Source organism: Hyla sarda, chromosome 10, assembly GCF_029499605.1.
Source record: "Hyla sarda isolate aHylSar1 chromosome 10, aHylSar1.hap1, whole genome shotgun sequence".
Taxonomy (NCBI): domain Eukaryota; kingdom Metazoa; phylum Chordata; class Amphibia; order Anura; family Hylidae; genus Hyla; species Hyla sarda.
The window spans coordinates 19,692,137-19,718,008 of NC_079198.1; the positions used below are offsets into that span (position 1 = coordinate 19,692,137).

Sequence of the window (25,872 nt, forward strand, 5' to 3'; positions counted from 1 at the left end):
TTCTTTCATTTTTAACAAGGCCTCTGCAAAATGAAAGAAGCGATCTGATTGGTTGCTATGGGCAACTCTTCCTTTGCACAGCTTTTGATAAATCTCCCCCATGGTTCGCTAAATAATGTAGAACCACAGGTCTCAGCATGCACTGCTCACGAACAGCGCTTTAAGAGCTCCAGGGATTACGTAAATCGCATAGGCGTGGCTCAATACGTCATCAGAAGTCGCCCGTGGAACGTCACGGTCACCATAACAACGACCTGAAAAATGGCGAAAAGAAAAAAAAAACGTGTGGAACTGTGGGGCGGCTCACATGACCTTGCCCTGCGACCTCAGTTCCTGTTTCGACCAATGGCAAGCCTGGTTTGCCGGGCAACCATCCAATCAGAGGAGACCACCGCGCAGGTTAGATTGCGCCGCGAGAAGCCGGTTGATTGACAGGAGCGACGAGCCTATGAATGTGAGAATTTGGGGCGGGGCTTGTTTTTTTCTCTCAATAACCTGGGAGAGGAGGCGGGGTTTGCATGGCTAGCAAGTTCGGCTGCGCGTATCGTGTGTGAGTGAATGTGAAAAACTCCCTAGAGCCCCCCCCAAGCAGGAAAGAGAAGAGGTATGGAGATGGGGGGCAGTGGGGTGCGGGGTGGTCGGGACGAGGGGGGGGCGATAACGGGAGGGGGGGTCACGTGTAACCGCAGAGAAAGGGAGACGACATGTGACCGGTGCACACTGTATGAATGGGACATGGTGGGAAGGTTATGGGAACATGGAGGGGACGAGTGCTCTAGGGGCCCCTGGGACTGTAGGGTGGACGGGCCCTGCCCTCTCCCCCCTGACTCTATCATGTCTGGTCTGGGATGTTTAGGGGGGAAAAAAATACATTGTCCAGTAATAGAAAAAATAAAATAAAAATAGCAGGAAATTTCTTCACAAAACAGTGCCACCCCTGTCCTCAGTTTGTGTGTGGTATTACACCTCGGTTCCATTAACTTCAATGAACTGAGCTGCAATACCACACACAACCTGAAGACAGGGGTGGTGCTGTTTTTCTAATGCTGGATTTACCCCTTTTAATCACAATTCTTCCTACTGTGTGCATTGTGAGGATTGCTATTTAGGTCATTAAAGATAGGAAACTAAACCCCCCCCCACTAAGTCTTTTAAAAAATAAATAAAAATAAGGCATGCTGGGAGTTTTAGTTTTGGGGTCCTGCTGCACCATGCACCCGATGGTACACCCCGCAAAAATTCTAAATTCAGGCCTCTGCAGTACAATTGTCATGGATTGCTGGGTGAATGATGCAGTGTTTCCCAATCAGTATGCCTCCAGCTGTTGCAAAACTACAACTCCCAGCATGCCCGGACAGCCGTTGGCTGTCCGGGCATGCTGAGAGTTGTAGTTTTGCAACAGCTGGAGGCACACAGGCTGGGAAACACTGCATCAGCCGTGAAGGTACATGGCAAGGGTCAAATTTCTTCGGTTACCGCAGGCAACTTTGCAAAAATACTGTAGTGTTGAGCCAATCTACTGTAAGGCTGTGTTCACACGTCCGAAAGTTCAGCGCGAAATTCCACTGGAGATTCCGCGACAGCAGAGCCCCAGTCGTACTTAATGGGATTCTGTTGCGCTGTGCACCCGGTGGAATTTCACCAGATTTCCGTGTCCGCAAAAAGATCCGTTCTTTATGTGGAATCCTCCAGGAAATGCATTGCCGAGGTGGCGTGGCGTCACGGGGGGGGGGGGGATTCGGCATAACCATGACGTCGCAAGCCTCCGGTGCCGCAACCAGTGTTCTAAAAGAACGCCGGGTGCTGGGAGATCACGCGATCACACATGATCACACATCTTATCCCCGTGATCACACATCTTATCCCCTATCCTTTAAATAGGGGAAAAGATGTCTAGGGGTGGAGTACCCCTTTAATTCCCCATTTGCCGCTCTACGGATGAGTTCACACTTTGGAATTTCATTCGGCTCTAGGATGGTGCAGCCATAGACGGCAATGTCTGCAGAGCGGAAATCTGCCAGAACATTGAATTTTTCGAGCAGATTTTCCGGGCCTCGAAAACTCAGCAGTGCGCACTGTGCAGCGGAATCCCATTGCCAACCATGGGACTCTGCTTCACAGGAACTTCCGTAGTGTGCACCCGGCCTAAGGGTATGTTAACGCTGGCGGGTAACAAGCGTCTTGCCCGGTTTAGCTGCCGCAGGTGTTCTGCAACCAATTTTCCGCAGCAGAATTTCTGTAACGGAAAATCTGCAGCAGGTTATATTAACCTCAATGGGGTCTCCTGCGGAAAGTCGGCTGCGGAAGACCAGCAATGGGAGACGAGGCCGTGTGAACGTATCCGAAGGTTGTGTTCACACAGGATTTTAATGCTGCAGCTTTTTCTTTTGGAGATTTTATCTTCCCTATTGAAATTATTCAGGACAGTCCGTTACTGGTCTGCAGTATTTCAGTCCAGTGTGAACGCACCGTCCGAAACGTTTACACTTACATAATATTCTGCAGACTCACTGACGTCAATGGGTAGAAAGGGGGAGATTTATCAAAACCTGTCCAGAGGAAAAGTTGCCCAGTTGCCCATAGCAACCAATCAGATCACTTCTTTCATTTTTAACAAGGCCTGTGAAAAATGAAAGAAGCGATCTGATTGGTTGCTATGGGCAACTGAGCAACGTTTCCTCTGGACAGGTTTTGATAAATCTCCCTCATAATCCGCTGTGAAAATTCTGTTGCGGATTATGTAAGTGTGAACGTTCCCTTACAGTAGATCGGCTCAGCCCTACAGTATTCTTGCAAAGTTGCCTGCTGGTACTTGTGGTAACCAAAAAGAGACCCTTCCCATGTACCTGTATGACTGATAAAGTGTTTACCAACTAGGGGGCCTCCAGCTGTTGCAAAACTACAACTTCCAGCATGCCCGGACAGCCTTTGGCTGTCCGGGCATGCTGGGAGTTGTAGTTTTGCAACTGCTGGAGGCACACTGAATGGGAAACACTGGACTAATAGATGCCCTTAGATAAGTGATGGTGATGTGTGGCTGGAATAAGGGGAACTCCAGTGGAAAACTTTTATTTATTTTTTAAATGAACTGGTGCCGGAAAGTTAAACAGATTTGTAAATTACTTCTATTAAAAAATCTTTATCCTTCCAGTACTTATTAGCAGCTTTATGCTCCACAGGAAGTTCTTTTCTTTTTGAATTTTTTTTTTGTCTTGTCCACAGTGCTCTCGGCTGACACCTGTCCGTGTCAGGAACTGTCCAGAGCAGCATAGGTTTGCTATGGGGATTTTTCTCCCGCTCTGGACAGTTCCTGATAGCATAGTCAATAAAAAAAAATAAAAAAATCCTGGAATACCCCTTTAACTTTCTAGCAACACTTGATTTAAAATTAAAAAAAAGTTTTCCACCGGCATACCCCTTTAAGGGTAGGGGTCACACGTAATGGATCAACAGCGTATTTTACGCTGCGGATCCGCCGGTGACCAGACCCGTACTGTGCCTCCAGCTGTTGCCGCCTCCTGGCCTGTTTGCAGCGGGAATCCGCCGTTCCAAGTAGCCACTCCCAGCTTGCGAGCTGCCGAGTAGCCGTGATGTCTGAGTACACTGCGCATGCAACAGCTGGAGGCACCCTGCTTGGGAAAAACACTGCTATACCGGTTCATGCCCAGCATGTGAACGTACAGGCAGAGGGCAAAGCAGGATAATGTGTTTTGTCCAATCCAATGGAGCAGGTAGGTGGACAACACTACAGCTTCCTGCACTGCCTGTGATTGGTAGAGGTTCCTGGTGTCGGACTTATCTGGAGGATAGCGCCTTTAAGTTGGGCAACTACTGGATATTTATTGCCTGGACTACTACTTTATTTTAATTCTGTTATTTTTCTCCTACAGCAAATATGGGGAACGTTTTAGCTGCCAGTTCTCCTGCGCCCCCGTCTGCCGGATCTCCCCCAGCCCCTGGCTTAGTGACGGTTCCCCCTGGATTTACTATGCCCCCGGTTTCGGGCATTGGCCCTGCTGCTGAGAAGAAAGAACCACAGGAAGAGCGGTTACCTAATCCTGGCACCTTTGAGGAATGTCACCGTAAATGTAAAGGTGAGAGATCTATGTGTGGCGACGTGACCTGACGGATAGCGGCGAGGCAGACAGAAGTCATGTGACAGCGGGCATCTGAGTGATTTGTCTAGGTCACATCATGTGATTCTGCTGTCATACAGGGTGTGTACTGTGAACTTCTCAGGCCAGGAACACACATTGCAGATATGTTGCATATTTTCTGCAGTGGAAAATGTGCGTAAGGGGGTAATATTAAAGGGGTACTCCGCTGCTCAGAGTTTGGAACAAAGTATTCTGAACACTGGAGCCGGGAGCTCGTGACTCCATAGCCCCGCCCCCTCAATGCAAGTCTATGGAAGGGGGCGTGACGACTGTCACGCCCCCTCCCATAGACTTGCATTGAGGGGGTGGGGCTATGATGTCACGAGCGCCCGGCTCCAGTGTTTGGAACAGTTTGTTCCAAAACGCTGAGCAGCGGAGTACCCCTTTAGGGATTGTTATACTTCCCCTTTCCAATATGAGACTACAGCTTTTTTTTAATTTTTTTAATTTTTTTGTCCCATAGACTTTTATAGAATGAAAAAAAACTCCAACAAAATACAAATGCGGGTTTGATGTTTTTTTTTTTTTTTTTTTTTCTTTTCTCAAGGATTTCTTCAATAGAATTCAAGTCACATGACGAATGTATCACATACATTTTAATAAAAGCACAGAGGCAAAATACTATAGTAATACTGATTATTATTATTATTCTTTTTTTTTTATTTTTTATATAACTTCACAAAAACTGCATCTAGTGAGTGTAAAATGAGGGGGGCATTTTTTTATTTTTTTTATTTTTTTTATTTTTTATTTTTTTTTGTGGCAGTATTTTCTGAAAAAAACACCTAAATAAGCTGTATGGAAACCTATAGGTCTTGTATAGTCTTCTTCATATGTTCTAGACCCCATTAGCTTGTTTGGCCATAATTTAAAGGGAATGTAATGTCTAATTTCTTTCTGATCAAAACCAGATACTGAAACACGTGTGTTTTTTTTTAATTTTTTTTTATTTATTTCTATGTTATGGGGGCAGCCATCTTGAGCTGTTTTTAACAGCATTTAAAGATCTTATTTACAGCAGGACCCATGGACGTTTTGACAGTGAACTGAAGCTGTCTTATTTATACGAATAGGAAGGGTGTCGGAGCTCACGGTTACCTTTGCAAAGGTCATTTTAGAGGGGGAGGCTGAGCTGTGAGCAGCAGCTATTGTGTGTACCTTTCTTATCTATATATACTGGTGTCGCCTTTCATCGTTCTGTCTGTGATAAGGAGACTGTAGTTTATCATTAGTTTTAACCAGGCTTTTTTAAAATTTTTATTAAAATTGTTGTGCAATGTGTAAATTGCGCTAAAATTTAGCGACTTTTACGCCTACATTCTTTCTCAATAAGTTAGTGTGGTTGAATTCAAAAGAGCTTTGACTTTTGCAAGGGTAGCTGATTTTAAACTTGCTTTAATGTTAGCTATTTATCTGTTTATGAAGAACGAGCACCTTTTTGATAAATATGGGGAAGTACACATGATGTACAGCTATGCAAACAGGCGGAAAAAATATCTTGATTTAGTCAGTGATAAATTCTGCGTCCTGCAGGACGCAGAATTTATCACTGTCTAAATCAAGATATTTTTACCCCTTTGCATTGTAAATTTTTAAGGAACAGTCCCAGGAATAAGCAGCACCAGTTCTTTATGGAATGATCTTCCTGCCTTTAACCCTATACTGGGTCTACACCAGGGCTACTCAACTGGCGGACCGCGGTCCAGATCTAGTCCACGGTCGCCAGTCATCTGGACCTCCAGCCGGATCTCACCTCATTCATTTGTATAGCTGTCTTTAAGACACCGTTACAAATGAATAGCCGCGGCTAACAGCACGATTAGCACTGCCTGCATTATCTGCTCTGGCCAGGCCTGACTAGAAGAGACCAGAGCAGCGCGGCACCTGGGATGGGACTCTCCAGTTGTTGTAGAACTACAGCTCCCATCATGACCTTCTGTCTGCATGATGGTAGTTGTAGTTTGCAACAGCTGGAGAGTCACAGTGGCAATGTTCATGTAGGGGCACAGTGGCATCACTAATTCTGGGGGCACAGTGGTACATTTAGTCGGTACAGGACAAAGTGTTTGTCGAAAAATGTATTTGGCGGCATAGTGTGTGGCCGTAATATACCAGGGGCCCAGTGTGTGGCATTATTATATTCAGGGGGAACAGTGTGTGGCAGTGATATACCAGGGGTACAGTGTGTGGTAGTATTCAGGGGTACAGTGTGTGGCAGGATTATGTTCAGGGGTACAGTGTGTGGCATTATTATATTCAGGGGGAACAGTGTGTGGCAGTGATATACCAGGGGTACAGTGTGTGGTAGTATTCAGGGGTACAGTGTGTGGCAGGATTATGTTCAGGGGTACAGTGTGTGGCACGATTATGTTCAGGGGTACAGTGTGTGACAGGATTATGTTCAGGGGTACAGTGTGTGGCAGGATTATGTTCAGGGGTACAGTGTGTGGCAGGATTATGTTCAGGGGTACAGTGTGTGGCAGGATTATGTTCAGGGGTACAGTGTGTGGCAGGATTATGTTCAGGGGTACAGTGTGTGGCAGTAATATGTTCAGGGGTACAGTGTGTGGCAGGATTATGTTCAGGGGTACAGTGTGTTGCAGTAATATATTCAGGGGTACAGTGTGGCAGTGTGTTATGTTCAGGGGTACAGTGTGCGGCAGTATTATGTTCAGGGGCACAGTGTGCGGCAGTATTATGTTCAGGGGCACAGTGTGCGGCAGTATTATTTTCAGGGGTACAGTGTGTGACAGTATTCAGGTCATACATCCTCCATAGTTGCTCGTTTGCTCTTTCCTTCATGGCACTGAGGCCGCTATTTGTGAACCAGGCCTTAGCGTTCAGCTCGGACCTTCCCCGGATATCAGACCTGGATAAGCAGACCCTCACTAAAAATAGTTGAGTACCCCTGCTCTAAACAATACGCCAGGAGCCTGCAGCCGCCATATTACATTTAACAAACAGTTAAAAAATAAAAAATAAACTTTTTTTTTTTGTTATTTTTGTAATCTGTTTTCTGACTTCTCATTTTCAGAGTTATTCCCCATGCAGATGGAAGGAGTGAAACTGACTGTAAATAAGGGGTTGAGCAATTATTTCCAGGTAAGGATTTTATTAAGAGTCTTAAAGGGGTACTCCAGTGGAAAACAATTTTTAATTATTATTATTTTTTTTTATTAACTGGTGCCAGAAAGACAAACAGATTTGTAAATGACTTCTGTTTAAAAATCTTAATCATTCCAGTACTTATCAGCTGCTGAAGTTGAGCTGTTCTTTTCTGTCTTACCACAGTGCTCTATGCTGAGATGTCTATGCTGACATCTCTGTCCATGTCAGGAACTGTCCAGAGCAGCATGTTTGCTATGGGGATTTGCTCCTACTCTGAACAGTTCCTGAGACAGACAGACAGGTGTCAGCAGAGAGCACTGTGGACAGGCAGAGAAGTAATTTACAAATCTGTTTAACTTTTGGACACCGGTTGATTTAAAAAAAAAAAAAAAATTATAATAATAATTTTGTCCAGACACTACCCAGTCTTCCACTCCCCAGTGCTGGGTGCGGGCTTCAGGGATTCGCCACGTTCCTTGTGATGTCATAGCCCTGCCCCTTGTGATGTCACACCCTGCCCCTTAGTGCAAGTCTATGGGAGGGGGTGCCCCCTCCCATAGACTTGCATTGAGGGGGCGGGGTGTGAGGCTACTCCCGAAGCCCGCACCCAGCGTTCGGAACTAAATGTTCTGAATGGTGGGGAGTGGAGTGCACTTCTTAAAAGGGTTTCCTCTCAAGTCTTTGGTGGAATATTACTTGATTGGTCAGCTTTTGATTATGGACCAACCGTGTCCGTGAAGCCGAAAGGGATGTTAGAGGACTGATCTCTGAGTATTTGCATATCCCAGCTGCATGTCCTCAGTGATTTAACCCCTTTTTACGCTCTCTATATTACATGCAGTCCTATATTGTGTTCAGTCAAGTTAAGATTGTGCCACCATTCTGATTTTTTATTTTTTTTAAAATAACTATTAGTTTTGTGTTCCAGGTAAATCACACAATCTCACTCAGCACCGTTGGCGACTCAAATTATCATTTTGGAGCCACATATGTAGGAACAAAGCAGCTGAGCCCAACTGAGGTAAGATGTGGTTAAATGTCTTGTCCTGTTATAAGCAGAGATTCTGGTTCTTTGGCAATCCTTGGGATGCGAGGGCGGTCAGTAAACGGAGGTTCTGAAACCTACACCGATCAACCATAACAATAAAACCACAATAAGAAAGTAACAATTGAGCACCAGTATCCAATCCACCTTCAGACTTAAAGGGGTACTCCGATGGAAAATATATATATTTAAAAAAAAATAAAAAATTATATATATATATATATATATATATATATATATATATATATATATATATATAGTGCCAGAAAGTTACAGATGTGTAAATTACTTCTATTAAAACATTTACCCTTACAGTATTTTTTAGCAGCTGTATCCTACAGAGGAAATTCTTTTCTTTTTGAATTTCTTTTTTTGTCTTGTCCACAGTGCTCTCTGCTGACACCTCTGTCCATGTCAGGAACTGTCCAGAGTAGCATAGGTTTGCTATGGGGATTTTCTCCTGCTCTGGACAGTTCCTTATACGGGCATCAGGTGTCAGCAGAGAGCACTGTAGACAAGACAAAAAAGATTAAAAAATAAATGAATTTCCTCTGTAGCATACAGCTGCTAGAAAGTACTGAAAGGGTAAGCATTATACAGGATTAAAAAATAAAGCTGATTTCTTCAAAAACAGCACCACACCTGTCCTCGGGTTGTGTGTGGTATTGCAGCTCAGCTCCTTTTTCATTTAAATGGAGCCAGGTTGTAATATGCTTGCATTTTTTTTTCCACATATACAGTATCCTGCACATATTTCATGTTCAGGATTTGAAACTGCAGACTTTCTTACAGCTGCCTCCTGCGTGTCCGATCGGTGATTGATTGCTCCAAGCCTGATATCCAGGCTTGAGCAATCAACTGCCGATAACAGTGATCAATGTATTGCAATGCCATTGATCAGTGTATTTAATCAGTATACTGCCCTATGGGGGCTATAATATTGTGGAAGAAAATTTTTTTTTCTTTAATAAAGATGATTTTACCCCTTCCCTAATAAGTCTGAATTACCCCCCTTTTCCCATTTAAAAAAAAAAAAAAAAAAAAAAAATAATTATTAAAAATAAATATGTGGTATCGCTGCGTGCGTAAATGTCCAAACTATAAAAAAATATAATTAATTAAACCGCTCAGTCAATGGCGTACGCGCAAAAAAATTTCCAATTCCAAAATAGGGTATTTTTGGGCACCTTTTATACCATAAAAAAATGAATAAAAAGCGATCAAGAAGTCAGATCAATACAAAAATGATAGAGATAAAAACTTCAGATCATGGCATAAAAAATGAGCCCTCATACCGCCCGTACGTGGAAAAAAAAAGTTATAGGGGTCAGAAAATGACAATTTTAAACATATTCGTTTTCGTGCATGTAGTTATTATTTTTTTCCAGAAGTCCGACAATATCCAACCTATATACGATTTTAATCGTGTAGACCTATAGAATAGAGGGTTAATTTTTACAGGAAAATGTACTGCGTAGAAACGGAAGCCCCCATAAGTTACATGCATTTTTTTTTCCTCAATTTTGTCGCACAATGATTTTTTTATTGTTTCGCCGTAGATTTTTTGGGTAAAATGACTGATGTCATTACAAAGTAGAATTGGTGGTGCAAAAAATAAGACATTAGATGGATTTTTAGGTGCAAAATTCAAAGGGTTATGATTTTTAAAAGGTGAGGAGGACAAAATGAAAGTGCAAAAAAACGCTTGGTCCTTAAGGGGTTAAAGGGGTACTACTGTGGAAAAACTATTTTCTTTTCACCTCAACTGGCTCCAGAAAGTTACAGATTTGTAAATTACTTCTATTAAAAAATCTTAACCCTTCCAGTACTTGCTGTATACAAAATAGGAAGTTGAGTTGTTCTTTTCTGTCTGACCACAGTGCTCTCTGCTGACACCTCTGTCCATGTCAGGAATTGTCCAGAGTAGGAGTAATTCCCCATAGCAAACCTATCCTGCTGTGGACAGTTCCTGGCACGGACAGAGATGTCAGCAGAGAGCACTGTGGTCAGACTGATCAGTACTGGAAGGATTGATTTTTTTTATTTATTTATTATTTTATTTATTTATTTATTTTTTAATAGAAGTAATTTACAAATCTGTTTAACTTTCTGGCACCTGTTAATTCGGAGGAAAAAAAAAATTCTAGCGGAGTACCCTTTTAAAAACATGGACTCCACAAGACCTCTGAAGGTGTCCTGTGTTATCTGGCACTTATTCTGTAGGTTGTGAGATGGTTCTGGTGGCTGTTCTGATATTACATTGCACCAGTGTTTTCCCAACCAGTGTGCCTCCAGCTGTTGCAAAACTACAACTTCCTGCATGCCCGGACAGCCAAAGGCTGTCCGGGCATGCAGGAAGTTGTAGTTTTGCAACAGCTGGAGGCACACTGGTTGGAAAACACTGGGTTGCACAGTCTTCTCCAGAAGTGGTTATTATTCAGAACCAGGATTTTAAAGTCCTAATTTATTTTTTATTTTTTATTCCGTGCTCCATTGTGGTGCAGTCCTGTGTAACAAAGGCAGAGAACCCATGACAGTGTATGAGCTGCACGTTTCTGTAACTTATTTTTTATTTTTATCTTTTTATTTCTTCTCTCTAGGCATTCCCAGTATTAGTAGGTGATCTGGATAACAATGGCAGCCTGAATGCACAAATAATTCATCAGTTATCTCAGCACGTTAGATCAAAGGTGGCATTACAGGTAAGAGATGAAAGAAGCGGATATTGCCATCCTTCTGTAATTTATCATTTAATTTGCCTTTGATCTCTCTCCCTTACCTTTTCCACATATGTAAAGCAGTATTACCTAAAATGATTGCATATAGAATCTGCCGTCACTTTAGGATCATGGGTAGAGATGAGCGAACTTACAGTAAATTTGATTCGTCACGAACTTCTCAGCTCGACGGTTGCTGACTTTTCCTGCATAAATTAGTTCAGCTTTCAGGTGCTCCGGTGGGCTGGAAAAGGTGGATACAGTCCTAGGAAAGAGTCTGGCACCAGTTGATTTAAATTTTTTTTTTCCAGGGGAGTACCCCTTTAACCTATATGAGGCCAGCTGCAGTGTTATGCACAGTTAGGCACTGATATGTGGGGTAAGGCACTTTTTATTCTCAGTTGTTATCCCAGAGGTCGGACCAATCGTAAAGTGATCTGATTTTGTTTAGTCTACCTGATCCCTTGTGTGTGTTCACATTAAATGGGCACTGTTATTAAAACTTTTTTTTGCTATTGCACTCCTTTATAGTAAATAAAAAAATCTTTCTAATGTACTTTCTTTAAAAACAAATAAACCGTTTCCTATGTTTTGTGTTTAAAAAAGCTGCCACTAGGTGTCTCCCTACTTGTCCAGAGCACAATTCCCACACATCTCTTGCACAGACTGTGGACTCCTGCTGGCCTGGCAGAAGTCTAAAATCAGGAAATGCAGTCTGGAGTGGTGGGGGGTCTGTGTGCAGCCTTAGCCAATTATAGCTCAACTCACAATGAACTGCTCTGGGCTGTGTGTTGCAGAATGAGGGAGGAAGTTCTCCCCTGTATGGCTTCAGATGATGTCACACCTGCTGGGGAACGCCCCTTCCCAGTCTGAATCTGACTGAGCCTACAATACAGAGCAATATCAAGGTAGAAAACTAAAAAGTAATAAAAAAAAATAAAGGCAGGGGGAGGTTTATCATGAAGGGGGAAGTGAACTGGGAGGATTATAAAATTTAACAAGATCATGACAGGTACTCTTTAAGGATATAAGGAGAATAAATCAGTATAAATAAACACAGCATAAAATCTGCAGCATACACAATGGGGAGATTCAAAACGTGCTGAGGAAGAGTGGTGCAGTTGTCCATAGCAACCAATCAGATGGCTTCTTTGTTCAGAGGCCTTTTTAAAAATGAAAGAAGCGATCTGGTTACTATGGGCAACTGTGCAGCTCATCGTCTACACAGGCTTTTATAAATCTCCCTATATGCGTGTACAAACCCCTGAAACCTGACAACCCTGCTTATTAAAAACATATCCCCTAACCCAGCGGATGGACCCCCTGCAATCTCCAGATAAAGGCCTGTCTCTTACCTCACAGCGTTCCGGCCCCCACCTTCCAAGACGACCTGGTCTCGGCCATGACTGCCTGCTCGGCCAATCACTGGTGGAGGCGGGACATCACTGCAGCTGTTCATTGGCTGAGCGGGCTGTCACTGCCGAGACCAGGTCGTCTTGGAAGGTGGGGTCCGGAACGCTCTAAGAGACTGTCCTCATTCCGGAGAGCTCAGTGGTTGATCAGATACTTATCCCCAATCCTGTGGATAGACAGAATAGAATAGTATACATTTTTAAAGGGGTCCTCCACTGGCCAGCATTCAGAAGTAAATGTTCCAAATGCTGTTTTGTGCCACGCCCCTCGTGACATCACGGCCACGCCCCTCGATAGTCTATGGGAGGGGGCGTGACGGCAGTCACTCCCCCTCCCATAGACTTTCATTGAGGGGCGTGGCCATGATGTCATGAGGAGTGTGGCAGAAAACCGCGTTTGGAACATTTACTTCCGAACGCTGGCCAGTGAAGTACCCCTTTAATAACCGGACACCCCCAATTCCAAATTTTTCTTTTTGTACTGGTTCTCATAAAATTACGCTAAAAAAATCCTTATATTGGTTATAGTGTTCCATAATCTGGTATCTTTCTCCCCGGTAGTAATTCATTTTCGTTTTTTCTTTCTAGACTCAGCTGTCCAAGTTTGTGAACTGGCAGATAGATACAGAATACAGAGGAGAAGATTTCACCGCAGCAGTCACCCTGGGCAACCCGGATGTATTGGTGGGATCTGGTGAGCAGATTCTAAACATTACTTTCTCTACAAGGTTACGTTCATGTGTTTTAAGGTTATCCAGGATTAGAAAAACATAGCTGCTTTCTTCCGAACACCGCACCACACCTGTCCTCAGGTTGTGTGTGGTATTACCACTTTGCTTTACTCACTTCACTGGTACTGAGCTGCAATGCAATGGCCAAACTGAGAACAAAAGTGGTGCTGTTTCTGGAAAAAAAAGTAGCAACGTTTTTCAATCCCTGGATGAGCGTGACACATGAGCGTGACACATGAGCGTAGATATCTTTGTTCCTATTGCGCTGCTCTGTTAAATGGAGGTGGGGAACCGGCTCGCCAAGCTCCCTTGCCTCAACCATGTTATCAGCCCGGCCCGCTCCTCTCGTTAATATGCAAAGTTTCTTCACTAGCCTGCCGGTGGGGGTGAGCCGCTACCTTCCAAGTGTAGGCTCCAGCAGGCTCTCACGTCCTAGTAGCGTGAGAGTGTAGAGACTGCCAATATTCAGCAAAGGGGAGGGCCAAGTGGTGAATATTGAGGAGCCAAGGGAGCTCGGTGTGCCGTCTCCTCACCTCCAATTACACAGAGCTGCGCGATAGAAAGAAGATATAAACAGACATAACTCTGCAAGTACTTCACAGATTAATGTAAGTAACCCTTCTTTTTTGAGCTGTTCACCAACACTATAACCCAGTATATTGGTTGAGTGCGGGTTAACAAGATGTCAGTTTTTTTTTTTTTTCAACATTATCTATGTTAAAGGAGTACTCTGCCAGAAATCGTCTTATCCCCTATACAAAGGATAGGGATAAGATGTCTAATGACTGGAGTGCCGCAGCAAAGATCGCAGGAGTCCCCCGTGGCGGGACTTCCAACGATCTCTGCTGCGGCACCCCAGTCATCCGGTGCACGGAGCGAACTTCACTCTGTGCCGGATGACTGCTGACGACAGCTGCCATGCGCCCTGCATTCAGGTCTCTGGGAGGAGGCGTGACGGCTCAGGGGTGTGGAAATTTTAATAAAAAAACTACTTGTCCACAGGACTAAAACGGAGCAAAATCTACCTGTCCCTCATGACGCTCCACTTGTCCGGGCCAAATTTTGCTTTTACACTCTCGTATTTTCCTCCTCGCCCTATAATAGCCATAACTACCTACTATGATACCTTTTAATTTTTCAATAACACATTTTTTTGGGGGGCTTGGAGAATGTATGTGTGTGTGTGTGTATGTAATATATATAATATAATATAAATATATAATATAATATAAATATATAATATAAATATATAATATAATATAAATATAAAAATATAATATAAATATAAAAATATAATATAAATATAAAAATATAATATAAATATAAAAATATAATATATAATATAATATAATATAAATATATAATATATAATAAATTATTATAATGTCGGTGAAGTGAAATTGAAATAGTAAAAGATAATTTAGCAGATTTGGTGGTTTTCTTTTCGACACTATTTTCCTTGTGGTTGAGATAACATGTTGTTTTGATACTTTAGGTCGCCTGATTACAGCAATACCAAAATTCTATAGTTTCCGTCAGTATAATTTTTCGCATACCAGGCTGTATGAGGGCTCCTTTTTTGCGCCATAATCATTTTTTTTTTTTTTTGTATCTGTACCACTTTGGTATTGAGCTGTTGTCGCCTCCTCGTTGTCAGGTTCGGCCCTGCTTGCCCCGAAGCAGGACTAAGGGCAACGGAAAAATTCACCTGCCCGGCGCCTGGAACTGTATGTCTCGGCTGATAGGAATTCCACATCCCTGCGGCTACATATTAGCCCTCACATCCCCTCCCACAGACCTGAATGGAGGGGCATAGTGTGACATCACAAAAAAAACAGAAGCTTCAATCTTCCGTGTTCTGGACACTGCCGCTGCTGACCTGGAGATCGCGGGGGTCCCCAGCTCCAGAGCCCCAGTGATCAGACATCTTATCCTCTATCCTTACGATAGGGGATAAGATGTTTTCCTGCAGAGTACCCCTTTAAATGAAGAAAACATGCAGTGGATGCGTGTATAACACACAGCTATTATTGCAGCTTCGCCATGTTGAAGGGATAATATCCATTGTGAAAAAAAAAAAAAAAAAATTATATATATATATATATATATATATAATATATATATATATATATATATATATATATATATATATATATATATATATATATATATTATATATCTTCAAAAAAATGGTGCGGCACTCCAAATGTCCAAAAAAATTACTTATTTATTCCACATGTCAAACAGTGCGACGTTTCAGCCCCTCAATGGAGCTTTTTTCAAGTTATCAATTGGCTGTGATCGAGCCTGAGGAGCTGGCACCCGTCTACTGTGGTATAGTAGTGCTGCATTTCCACAGCATGTTGGATGGGATTGAAAAAAAATCTCATTCACATGCCTGGTACTGTGATGCACTGCTTAATTTAACCGGAACAAATCCTCTGCAGCATTTTTGTCACGTGTGTATATAGACATAGAAGCTTTAGAGTTTACAATAGTAAGTGATTATGTCAGTGTTTCCCAACCAGGGTGCCTCCAGCTTTTGCCAAACTACAACTCCCAGCATGCCCGGACAGCCAAAGGCTGTCCGGGCATGCTGGGAGTTATAGTTTTGCAACAGCTGGGGGCACACTGCTTGGGAAACACTGGTCTATGGAACCAAAGAACTGTTTAAAATGTTTATCTCTTATGATCTGTGGATGTCGTAATGGGAAAATGAGATCCGCTGTATGACAATGGCTTCTGTGCTGCTAGACTTGAGCGATCCTGGTGTTACATGGACAGCTATTCATCTGAATGGCTCCAGTGCAATACTGCGTTTACCCTGCAACAACTGCTTTCCCTGGTGAAATGAGATGTTTGCTGGGAGCAGAACCTGGGGCGTTTAGAACGTGGTCGTCTCTGATGTGTGAGCAACAGCCTTTACTTATATTAAAAATGCCAACAGAGGGGGAAAAAAAACTCCCAGCAGCACATAAAATTCATCCAATCTTTATTTCACATATATATAAAAAATAAAAAAGTTTTTTTTAAATAAATAAAATTATATATATATATATATATATATATATATATATATATATATATATATATATATATATATTATTTATCATTGCATTTTATTTATTAATTATTGCATAAATAAATAATATTTGAATGAATATTTTACATTAAACTAAAGCTGCTCTTTGCATTTTTCCTTTTTAGGTATCGTAGTCGCTCACTATCTGCAGAGCATTACTCCTAATCTGGCAATGGGAGGTGAACTAGTCTACCACAAGCGTCCTGGGGAGGAGGGAACAGTCGTGTCTCTAGCAGGAAGATACACAGGTATTTTAGTAATAGAAATAGTAAAAGTGTTGAGAGAGTACTAAAGCAGCACCTAGTTTGGCTTTGTCTTTTTATCTGGGATACAGGATCTATTCATAGCAAGGGGGTGACAAGTACACCCTGTATTGTCTAGAGCAGTGGTCTTCAACCTGCGGACCTCCAGATGTTGCAAAACTACAACTCCCAGCATGCCCGGACAGCCGTTGGCTGTCCGGGCATGCTGGGAATTGTAGTTTTGCAACATCTGGAGGTCCGCAGGTTGAAGACCACTGGTCTAGGGGTTAAAAGGAAAAGAGGGGGAAAAAATTTTTGAAATAAAATATAAATTGTCTGTGTCCTCATGGAATTAAATCTGCCCTAAGCCACTAACCGTATTTATCACCTATTCTCTGGACTTTAAAGGGGTACTCCGCCCCTAGACATGGATAAAATGTCTGATCGTGGGGGTCTGGCCGCTGGAACACTTCTTCGCCCCCCCCCCTGCAATCTCTGTGCGGGCACCCCGGCGTTGAATGGAGGGGGCATGGCATGACTCCATACCACAGCCAACAGACGTCAGCGTTCTTAACATAATGTTTAGAATGCTGGGGTGCCCACGTGGAGATCGCGTGGGGTCCCAGAGGCCAGACTCCCGCGATCAGACATCTTCTCCCCTATCCTTTGGATAAGGGATAATATGTCTATGGACGGAGTACCCCTTTAAGTCCAGGGGCACAAGTCTGCATGGGACCTGTGTATATATGTGTGTGTGTATGTGTGTATATAAAGTGGGGTCCTAATCAACGCCAATTGTAAAGTTGCTTTTTAGAAAAATTTCATATGCGTTGAAGCAACAATGAAATGGCTGCAAAAGTGTATATTGCACCTGTAATGGCCGCACACATTTTTGAAGTATACAGTTTTATCCGGCAGCTTACATAGGATTCCAATGGACTAGGCATCTACAGTGGGGCAAAAAAGTATTTAGTCAGCCAGCAATTGTGCAAGTTCTCACACTTAAAAAGATTAGAGGCTGTAATTTTCATCATAGGTTATAACCTCAACAGAGACACATAATGAGGAAAAAATCCATAAAATCACAGTCTGATTTTTAAAGAATTTATTAGCAAATTATGGTGGAAAAAAAGTATTTGGTCAATAACCAAAAGTTCATCTCAATACTTTGTTATACACCCTTTGTTGGCAAGGACAGAGTCAAACGTTTTCTGTAAGTCTTCACAAGGTTTTCACACACTGTTGCTGGTACTTTGGTTTCATCTGACCATATGACACACTCCCAATACTCTTCTGGATCATCCAAATGCTCTCCAGCAAACTGCAGACGGGCCCGGACATGTACTGGCTTAAGCAGGGGAACACATCTGGCACTGCATGATTTGAGTCCCTGGCCCTAGTGTGTTACTGATGGTCCCAGCTCTCTGCAGGTCATTCACTTGGTCCCCCCCCGTGTGGTTGTGGGATTTTTAGATAGGGGATATGTTGTCAGCACGGTAGTACCCCTTTAACTTTCTGGAGCCTGGAATACCCCTTTTTAACTTCAATGGAGCTGAGATATAATACTAGACACAACCTGTGGTCATGAGTGGTGCTGTTTACTGACAACCCCTTTACTTGCCCACTTTGACAATTACTGGGGACATCTAGTTGATCTTTGGAGTTAGGAGATCAACCACTGAGGCCCCCACCAATTGCGAAAATTAAAGGGGTACTCCACTGCTCAGCATTTGAAACAGACTTTTCTGAATGCTGGAGCCGGCGCCGGGAGCTCGTGGCGTCATAGCCCCGTCCCTGCCCCTCGTAACGTTACGCACCGCCCCCTCAATGTAAGTCTATGAGAGGGGGTGTGACTGCTTCCACGCCCCCCTCCCATAGACTTGCCTTGAGGGGGCGGGCATAATGTCATGAGGGGGCGGGGCTATGGAGTCATGAGCTGCCAGCTCCAGCATTCAGATCAGTTTGTTCCAAACGCTGAGCAGTGGAGTACCCCTTTAAGTTCAAATGTCCCCCAAGGTAATGGAGCGGCATGCTGGGCCATGCTCCTTTTTACGGTCTATGGAACTTCTGAACAGTGTGCTTAAGGCTGGGTTCACACCACGTTTTGTTAAATACGGTTCCCGTATATGGATGGGAGAAGGGGGGCGGGACTTAATTGTGGCGCCCGCACTCAGCCGTATTTAATGTATGTCTATGAGCCGACCGGAGTGAACCGCAGCCTCCGGTCGGCTTTGTTTTCGGCCGTATGCGGTTTCCCGACCGCAGGCAAAAACGTGGTCGACCGCGTTTTTGCCTACGGTCGGGAAACCGCATACGGCCGAAAACGAAGCCGACCGGAGGCTGTGGTTCACTCCGGTCGGCTCATAGACATACATTAAATACAGTTCCCGAATACGGCTGAGTGCGGGCGCCGCGATTAAGCCCCGCCCCCCCTCCTCCCAACCGTATACGGGAACCGTATTTAACAAAACGTGGTGTGAACCCAGCCTAAGCAATGTTCGCAATTCCCATAGAGCAGAGAACACTGATAGAAATTGCGCACTGTTGCTTGGGGAGGCGATTGACCTCCAATCTCATGATCAATTAGGGGCCCCAGTGCTTGGACCCCCAACCATCAGCTTGTTATCCCCCTATCCTATTATTTTTGGAATAACCCTTTTAATTCTTTCTTTCTTGTCTAACACAAGTTTCCAAGCTGCTTTGTACTGTGTGGGGGGGAGATTTATCAAAACCTGTGCAGAGGAAAAGTTACTGAGTTGCCCATAGCAACCAATCAGATCGCTGCTTTCATTTTTAACAAGGCCTCTGCAAAATGAAAGCAGCGATCTGATTGGTTACAATGGTCAACTGGGCAACTTTTCCTCTGGACAGATTTTGATACATCTCCCCCTGTAACAGCAGAGGTTTCTAAAATGACTTTCCTCTGCTCTTATAACAATGTATTTATTTTTTTCACGAAGCTCCAAATTGGACGGGAACACTCACACTAGGACAGGCCGGAGCACATGCAACGTATTACCATAAAGCCAATGATCAGGTAGGTCATGTGATCTCAGTCTACTAGTATTCTCGCCTCATTCACACAGTGCAGATTTGGTGTCGTTTATCCATTCTTCTCCAATCCTTTCGTAATAAGACATCGATATGTGTCCTCTTCATATGTACGTAGGACATGGCAGACATACTCTTTCCAGTGTTGATCGTTGTATGCAGCCATTTGTGACAACCATATAATATAACCCGCAGCACTCCAATGTATGAAGGTGGAAAAGGTTTATTGACCCAACATCAAGGAACAACGTTTCAACTGCCCAATTGCAGTCTTTCTCAAGCTCCTTTTTCACCTTCATACATTGGAGTGCTCCGGGTCCTGTTTTTTGGTGTGGATATCTATAGGACCCCTAACCCGGGACCTTTCCACCGCCTGCACCTGCCTTTCCTTCTAAGAGGTTCTATCTCTATATCTAATATTTTACATACACATACTCACACTCTCTCATTATATTTCTGGTCACATTGTATCGTGTGTGTATTATGTGCTGCAAAATAAGAGCTGGTTTTTAAGACCCAAGTTTTATCAGATTTTATTTTCACATTCCTAGCGTAACCTTCTGTTTCTTCTATCCATTACATTTAGCTGCAAGTAGGAGTAGAGTTTGAAGCCAGCACTCGGATGCAGGACACTAGTGTCTCCTTTGGTTACCAGTTGGACCTCCCCAAAGCCAACCTGCTTTTTAAAGGTAATTGTAGTTATGTTTTATCCCCACCAGTGGGCAGTGTGTATCTTTTCTGCAGGACTGTTTTTTGTTTACCCTTTTTTGTATTTTTCAGTGGCTGATTTGTTTGCAGAAATTTCTACATATGTGTGAATGGGACAGTCCGAGAAATTTCAGAAACAAATCTGCACCTGTGAACCAATCAGAATAAGAAATAGGGGGCTGCTCTTTTGCGCTGTGTATAAAAAAAAAAAAAAAAAAAAAAAAATATATATATATATATATATATATATATATATATATATATATATATATATATATATTAATAATAAGAAGACACCTTTTAGGCCTTGTCGGGTTTTGCTGCTCAATCCATTCACATGTAATATCTGTACTATTGTAGTATACCAAAAAAGTTGGTCTTCTAGATCTTTCCCTCTATTGAAATATCCTCATAAAATAGGTCTATGGTCTTGCTCTGGATAAGTGTCTAATCATTTTAATGAGAGTAACTAATATTAAACAAATATGTAGTGAGTTGATTAATGGATAAATATTTATTTAATAAAATGTAACACATTGTCTGACAACCAGAGTGCCTCCAGCTGTTGCAAATCTACAACTCCCAGCATGCCCGGACAGCCTTTGGCTGTCCGGGCATGCTGGGAGTTGTAGTTTTGCAACTAAGCTAATCATGTAGCCCCACCCTTAAACTAAAAAATGCTGATTGTACGGAGCCTTGCAAAGGTACAACCAACTCTCTTGAGAAATCACGGGATTGGAGTGTTGGCGCGGCCGCTGCGGGGGGACAAGGAGAGGTGGAAATAACTTGTTTGTTATTTTTACACCTCTTTCTGTCATGGAGAATTCCCCCCCCCCCCCCCCCCTCCCCAGAACTTTTTGACCATCACGGCGAACACTGTGTAACAAAAATTTGAAAAATCCCCACAAATAAAAATGTCAAATGTCCCTTTTTCCCATTTTACCCCCAAAAAGTGTGTGGTAGGGGTAGTGGGTAGTAGTAGAAATTTATAAACATATTTGGTATCGCTGCGTGCATAAATGTCTGAACTATTGAAATGTTAATGTTAATGATCCCCTACGGTGAACGTAAAAAAAAGTCCAAAATTGCTTTTTTTTTTTTTCACATATTTTAATAATAAATAAAAAATAAATTAAAAAAATTAAGTTTTATATACACAAATGTGGTATCAATAAATGTACAGATCGCGGTGCAAAAAATTAGCCCTCATACCGCCTCTTATACGCAAAAATGGATTGTCGAACAGTGTGTAGTGTTTTCCTGGTGCTCGAGTTCTGCACATCGCGGATCGGGTTGACAGGTTGCTGGGCGGGGCTGGAGAGGACTTAGCGGTCATGGTACATATCGGCACCAGTGACAAAGTAAGAGGTAGGTGGAGTGTCCTTAATAATGACTTCAGGGACTAAGGCCGCAAACTTAAGGCAAGGACCTCGAAGGTGGTATTTACTGAAATATTACCTGTACCATGAGCCACACCAGAGAGGATCGGAAATACGATGTATGATCGCAGGAGTCCCGCCGCTGGGGGCCCCTGCCATCTTTGTCCAGCCCCTGGCATTCTGTGCTGTGAGCTGCCTCTGAGACTGGGACGTGATGTCACGGCCACACCCCCTCCATTCTTGTCTATGGGAAGGGGCGTAACTGCCATCACTCCCCCTCCCATAGACATGAATGGAGGGGGCGTGGCTGTGACATCACGTCCCCATCGCGGAGGCAGCTCACAGCACAGAATGCCGGGGGGCTGCACCAAGATCGCTGGGGTCTCCTTTGGATAGGGAATAAGCTGTATGAAGCCAGAATACCCCTTTTAATCCATCCTTATTTATACATTAGTGTCACCCTACACTTTAATCCTGTCTAGGAGGATAATAAGGAGGCTGCTGGGAAATTATCTGTACAGAACAGGAAGTCTCTGTTTAGTTTTAGGCCTAGTGGCCGAAATGGAAACTGCAAGATTTCAGGATAATTTTAAAAATATTAGTAAAATAGAAAATAAGAAAAAACAGAAATTCCCAGAAACTCTTTCAAGGGGGTTCTCCCCGATAAGGTGATTTTAGTACGTACCTGGCAGAAAGTAATGGACATGCTTAGGAAGGATCTGCGCTATGTCATGAGATTTCCATAACACTGTGGTAGCTTTTTGTGAACTGGCATTTCCTGTTTGTTTTCATTTTGCCTACAAATCCCATAATTCAATTTTCCTCCCTCCCACACATCAGCCACCCCACCCATTGAAACATAAATGAGCTGCATCCATTCAAAAGACCTGTGGTTTCCAATCAGGGTGCCTACAGCTGTTGCATTAGTTGCAGATTGATCCCTCCACCCATTGAAGCAGACTGGCTCCCTGTCATCAGCTGACTAGTAAGTCAGGTCTCGGCCGCATGGCAACCTGGGAAAAATCTGAGACAACAGTCATTTTGTATGCTGTTAAAATAAATATTGGGGTGAAAATCACATTAAAATTGTGAGAAAACCGTCACACACAGGTACAGACACTATATTATGAACTACACTAACTTTACAGCCCCTGTAGCATAGTCAAATAAAAAAAAATCCTGGAATACCCCTTTAAGATTTTTACATAATGCAACCAACGTGAATAAACACCAAAGGCAGAATATTTTTCATGACACTTTAGAATTTGTTTACCCGCTTATTCGCCTTTCGTTATTTTTCATGTCCCTTCTCCAGCCGGTCCATTGTTCCGGTCTGTAACCCGTTTGTGTTTTTCTTTCCCTTTAGGTTCGGTGGACAGTAACTGGGTAGTCGGGGCCACCTTAGAAAAGAAGCTCCCGCCGCTGCCCCTCACGCTAGCCATGGGCGCCTTCCTCAACCACAAGAAGAACAAATTCCAGTGCGGCTTTGGCCTGACCATCGGTTAACATCAGCTTCTCGTGCACAGCTTGTGGTCTCCCCTCCGCAGCCAGACATGTGACCTCCCCCTCCTGCTTTCTGAAGGCCCCCAACCCTCCAGATCCTAAACTTGCTCTTCCTCCCCCCCCCCCCCCAATACTCCTGCCAGGCACATTTTTTATAAAATTTAATTTTATCATTGGGGCAGGGGAGGGGCAGTGTAGGACCTGTCTGTGAATATTTAATTGTAGGTACCTAGAATGGAGCGCGCTGGCCCTGTCCTTGTCTCCATCTCCCCTTCTGTTTTATGTATGTTCTGGATGGGGGATGGGTCTGTCCTTCCTACTCCTTGGGAATCGTTTTTATTTTATCGTCCCTCTCTTCTAAGCCATTCGTTGGGTCTTCCCAAGTGTGAATCTAGAGGTGGTGGTGGTGGGGGGGGGGTCTTCATTATGTGGTGAGTTCGCTGCCTGTATACCTTTCTGCTGCATCTTACTAGAGAATTGTTGTGTCGAGGAGGGGGGGGGGGTCTGTTCTGGGTCTTAGCGGAGCCCTGTGTTCTTATGGACCAGTGGTCTCCAAAAATGTGGACCTCCAGCTGTTGCAAAACTACAACTCCCAGCATGCCCGGACAGCCGTTGGCTGTCCGGGCATGCTGGGAGTTGTAGTTTTGGAGGCACACTACTTTGGGAAACACTGTTATAGACCTTGTGCTGCTGCTGTCGGAGGGGGGGGGGGGGGTGAGTCCTGCCGCCGCCTGATCTCCATCTTTAGGAGCGTGGATGTAAATCATGTTTATAAGTTATAAAGAGAAGAAACAATATGACATTGATCTTTTACACAAAACACATACGTAGCCCAAAGCGAAGTCCTGGCCGGGCCTGTACAGTACCAATAAAGTGACTTCTGCAATGGGAATCTTATTTCTGATGTCTTGTCTAGTGTCCTACTGAAAGGGTAAGGAACTTGTGTGTTTTATTTTTTTACAGGAGCAAAAACCACCTAATGTAGACAAACATGGCTCTGTTTAGGAAGTAAGCTGTCCTATGTGTATAGGAGTTCTCTCTGAGATTGTAGCTCTGTTTTATTGTTAAAGGGGTACTCCGCCCCTAGACATCTTATCCCCTATCCAAAGGATAGGGGATAAGATTAGAGATGAGCGAATTTACAGTAAATTTGATTCGTCACGAACTTCTCGGCTCGGCAGTTGATGACTTTTCCTGCATAAATTAGTTCAGCTTTCAGGTGCTCCCGTGGGCTGGAAAAGGTGGATACAGTCCTAGGAGACTCTTTCCTAGGACTGTATCCACCTTTTCCAGCCCACCGGAGCAACGGAAAGCTGAACTCATTTATGCAGGATAAGTCATCAACTGCTGAGCCGAGAAGTTTGTGACGAATCGAATTTACTGTAAATTCGCTCATCTCTAGATAAGATGTTTGATCGCGGGGGTCCCGGAGCTGGGACCCCCGCGATCTCTGTGCAGCACCCAGCGTTCATTTAGAACTTTCTGAGCAAGGGTCGTGATGTTACGGTCACGCCTCTCTTGACGCCACGCCCCTCAATGAAAGTCTATGGGAGGGGGCGTGACGGCCTTCATGTCCCCTCCCATAGACTTGCATTAAGTGGACGTGCTGTGACGTCACATCCCCCACCGCCCGCTGTAAGTGTTCGGAACAAAATGTTCCGAACCCTGGGGCAGCGTAGTACCCCTTTTAAAGGGGTTATCCAGGGGTTAAACAGATTTGTAAATTACTTCTATTTTAAAAAAATCTTATTCTTTTCAGCACTTATGAGCTGCTAAAGTTGAGTTGTTGTTTTCTAAGTGCTCTCTGATGACAAGTGTCTCGGGAACTGTCCGAAGTAGAAGCAAACCTCTTCTAGTCTGTGCAGTTCCCGAGACAAGCAGAGATGTCAGCAGAGAGCACTGTTGTCAGACATTAAAGAACAACTCAACTTCAGCAGCTGATAATTATTGGGAGGATTACGATTTTTTTTTAATAGAAGTAATTTACAAATCTGTTTAACTTTCTGGAGCCAGTTGATCTTAAAAAATAAATAAATAAATAAATAATTTTTTTTTCCTGGAATACTCCTTTAATAGGGCTGAGCTGCAATAACCATGCACAACCAATGGGGCAGTGGTGGTGCGGTTTGTGGTAGAAAGCAGCTGTTTATAGAGGGTCAGTCTGCTTTTCTGATACAATACAGAGTGCCCGTCTTTTTCTCTGTTAGGCCAGGTTTACTCAGGCGAAAAAGTGAAAAATGTCTAGATGGAATATTCTGCACGGATATTTTGCTGCCTCAGAGTCCCATTAATTTCGATGGGATTCTGCTGCACTGTTCACACGACAAAGCTTTCATCTGGCGAGGAAATTCAGATTCCGGCATCTGCAGAAAGGATAGTAAAGTCTATTCTTTCTGCGAAGTCCCAAGTAAATGCATTGCCTCCTGTGAGAGGGCACATCTCTGAGCGGGCTTAGCGTCTGCCGATTCGTCAAACTTGCGGAATGTCCACATGTGTTTTTCAGTGCGGACATTCTGCACATTTTTTGCTCGTGTTAACATAGCCTTACAGGAAATGAATGAATACATTGATAACTAGGTTTTGCATTCCCCTGTATCCTTTATACATCCACATGGGCAATCACTTGCGGACTCCATGATGTAGCTGTAGGGGTCGCACCTGCCACCAAGCTACTGCACCATACTTAAGACATTGCTAGCCAATGGCATTTAAGTTCAGGGCCTGTACCCCCGAATTG

At 43.5% G+C, this 25,872-nt stretch overlaps 1 protein-coding gene across 1 annotated transcript; it reads left to right on the plus strand.

Moving 5' to 3' along the window:
• Positions 1-466: 466 nt before the first annotated feature.
• On the plus strand, positions 467-24,032 carry TOMM40 (translocase of outer mitochondrial membrane 40). Its single transcript, XM_056542183.1, has 10 exons — positions 467-604; positions 3,891-4,094; positions 7,192-7,259; positions 8,194-8,286; positions 10,911-11,012; positions 13,028-13,133; positions 16,378-16,500; positions 19,455-19,531; positions 20,132-20,234; positions 22,999-24,032. Exons 2-10 carry the CDS (start codon positions 3,896-3,898, stop codon positions 23,136-23,138), a joined length of 1,011 nt encoding a protein of 336 aa, XP_056398158.1. The 5' UTR covers positions 467-604; positions 3,891-3,895; the 3' UTR covers positions 23,139-24,032.
• The last annotated feature ends 1,840 nt before the right edge of the window (positions 24,033-25,872 follow it).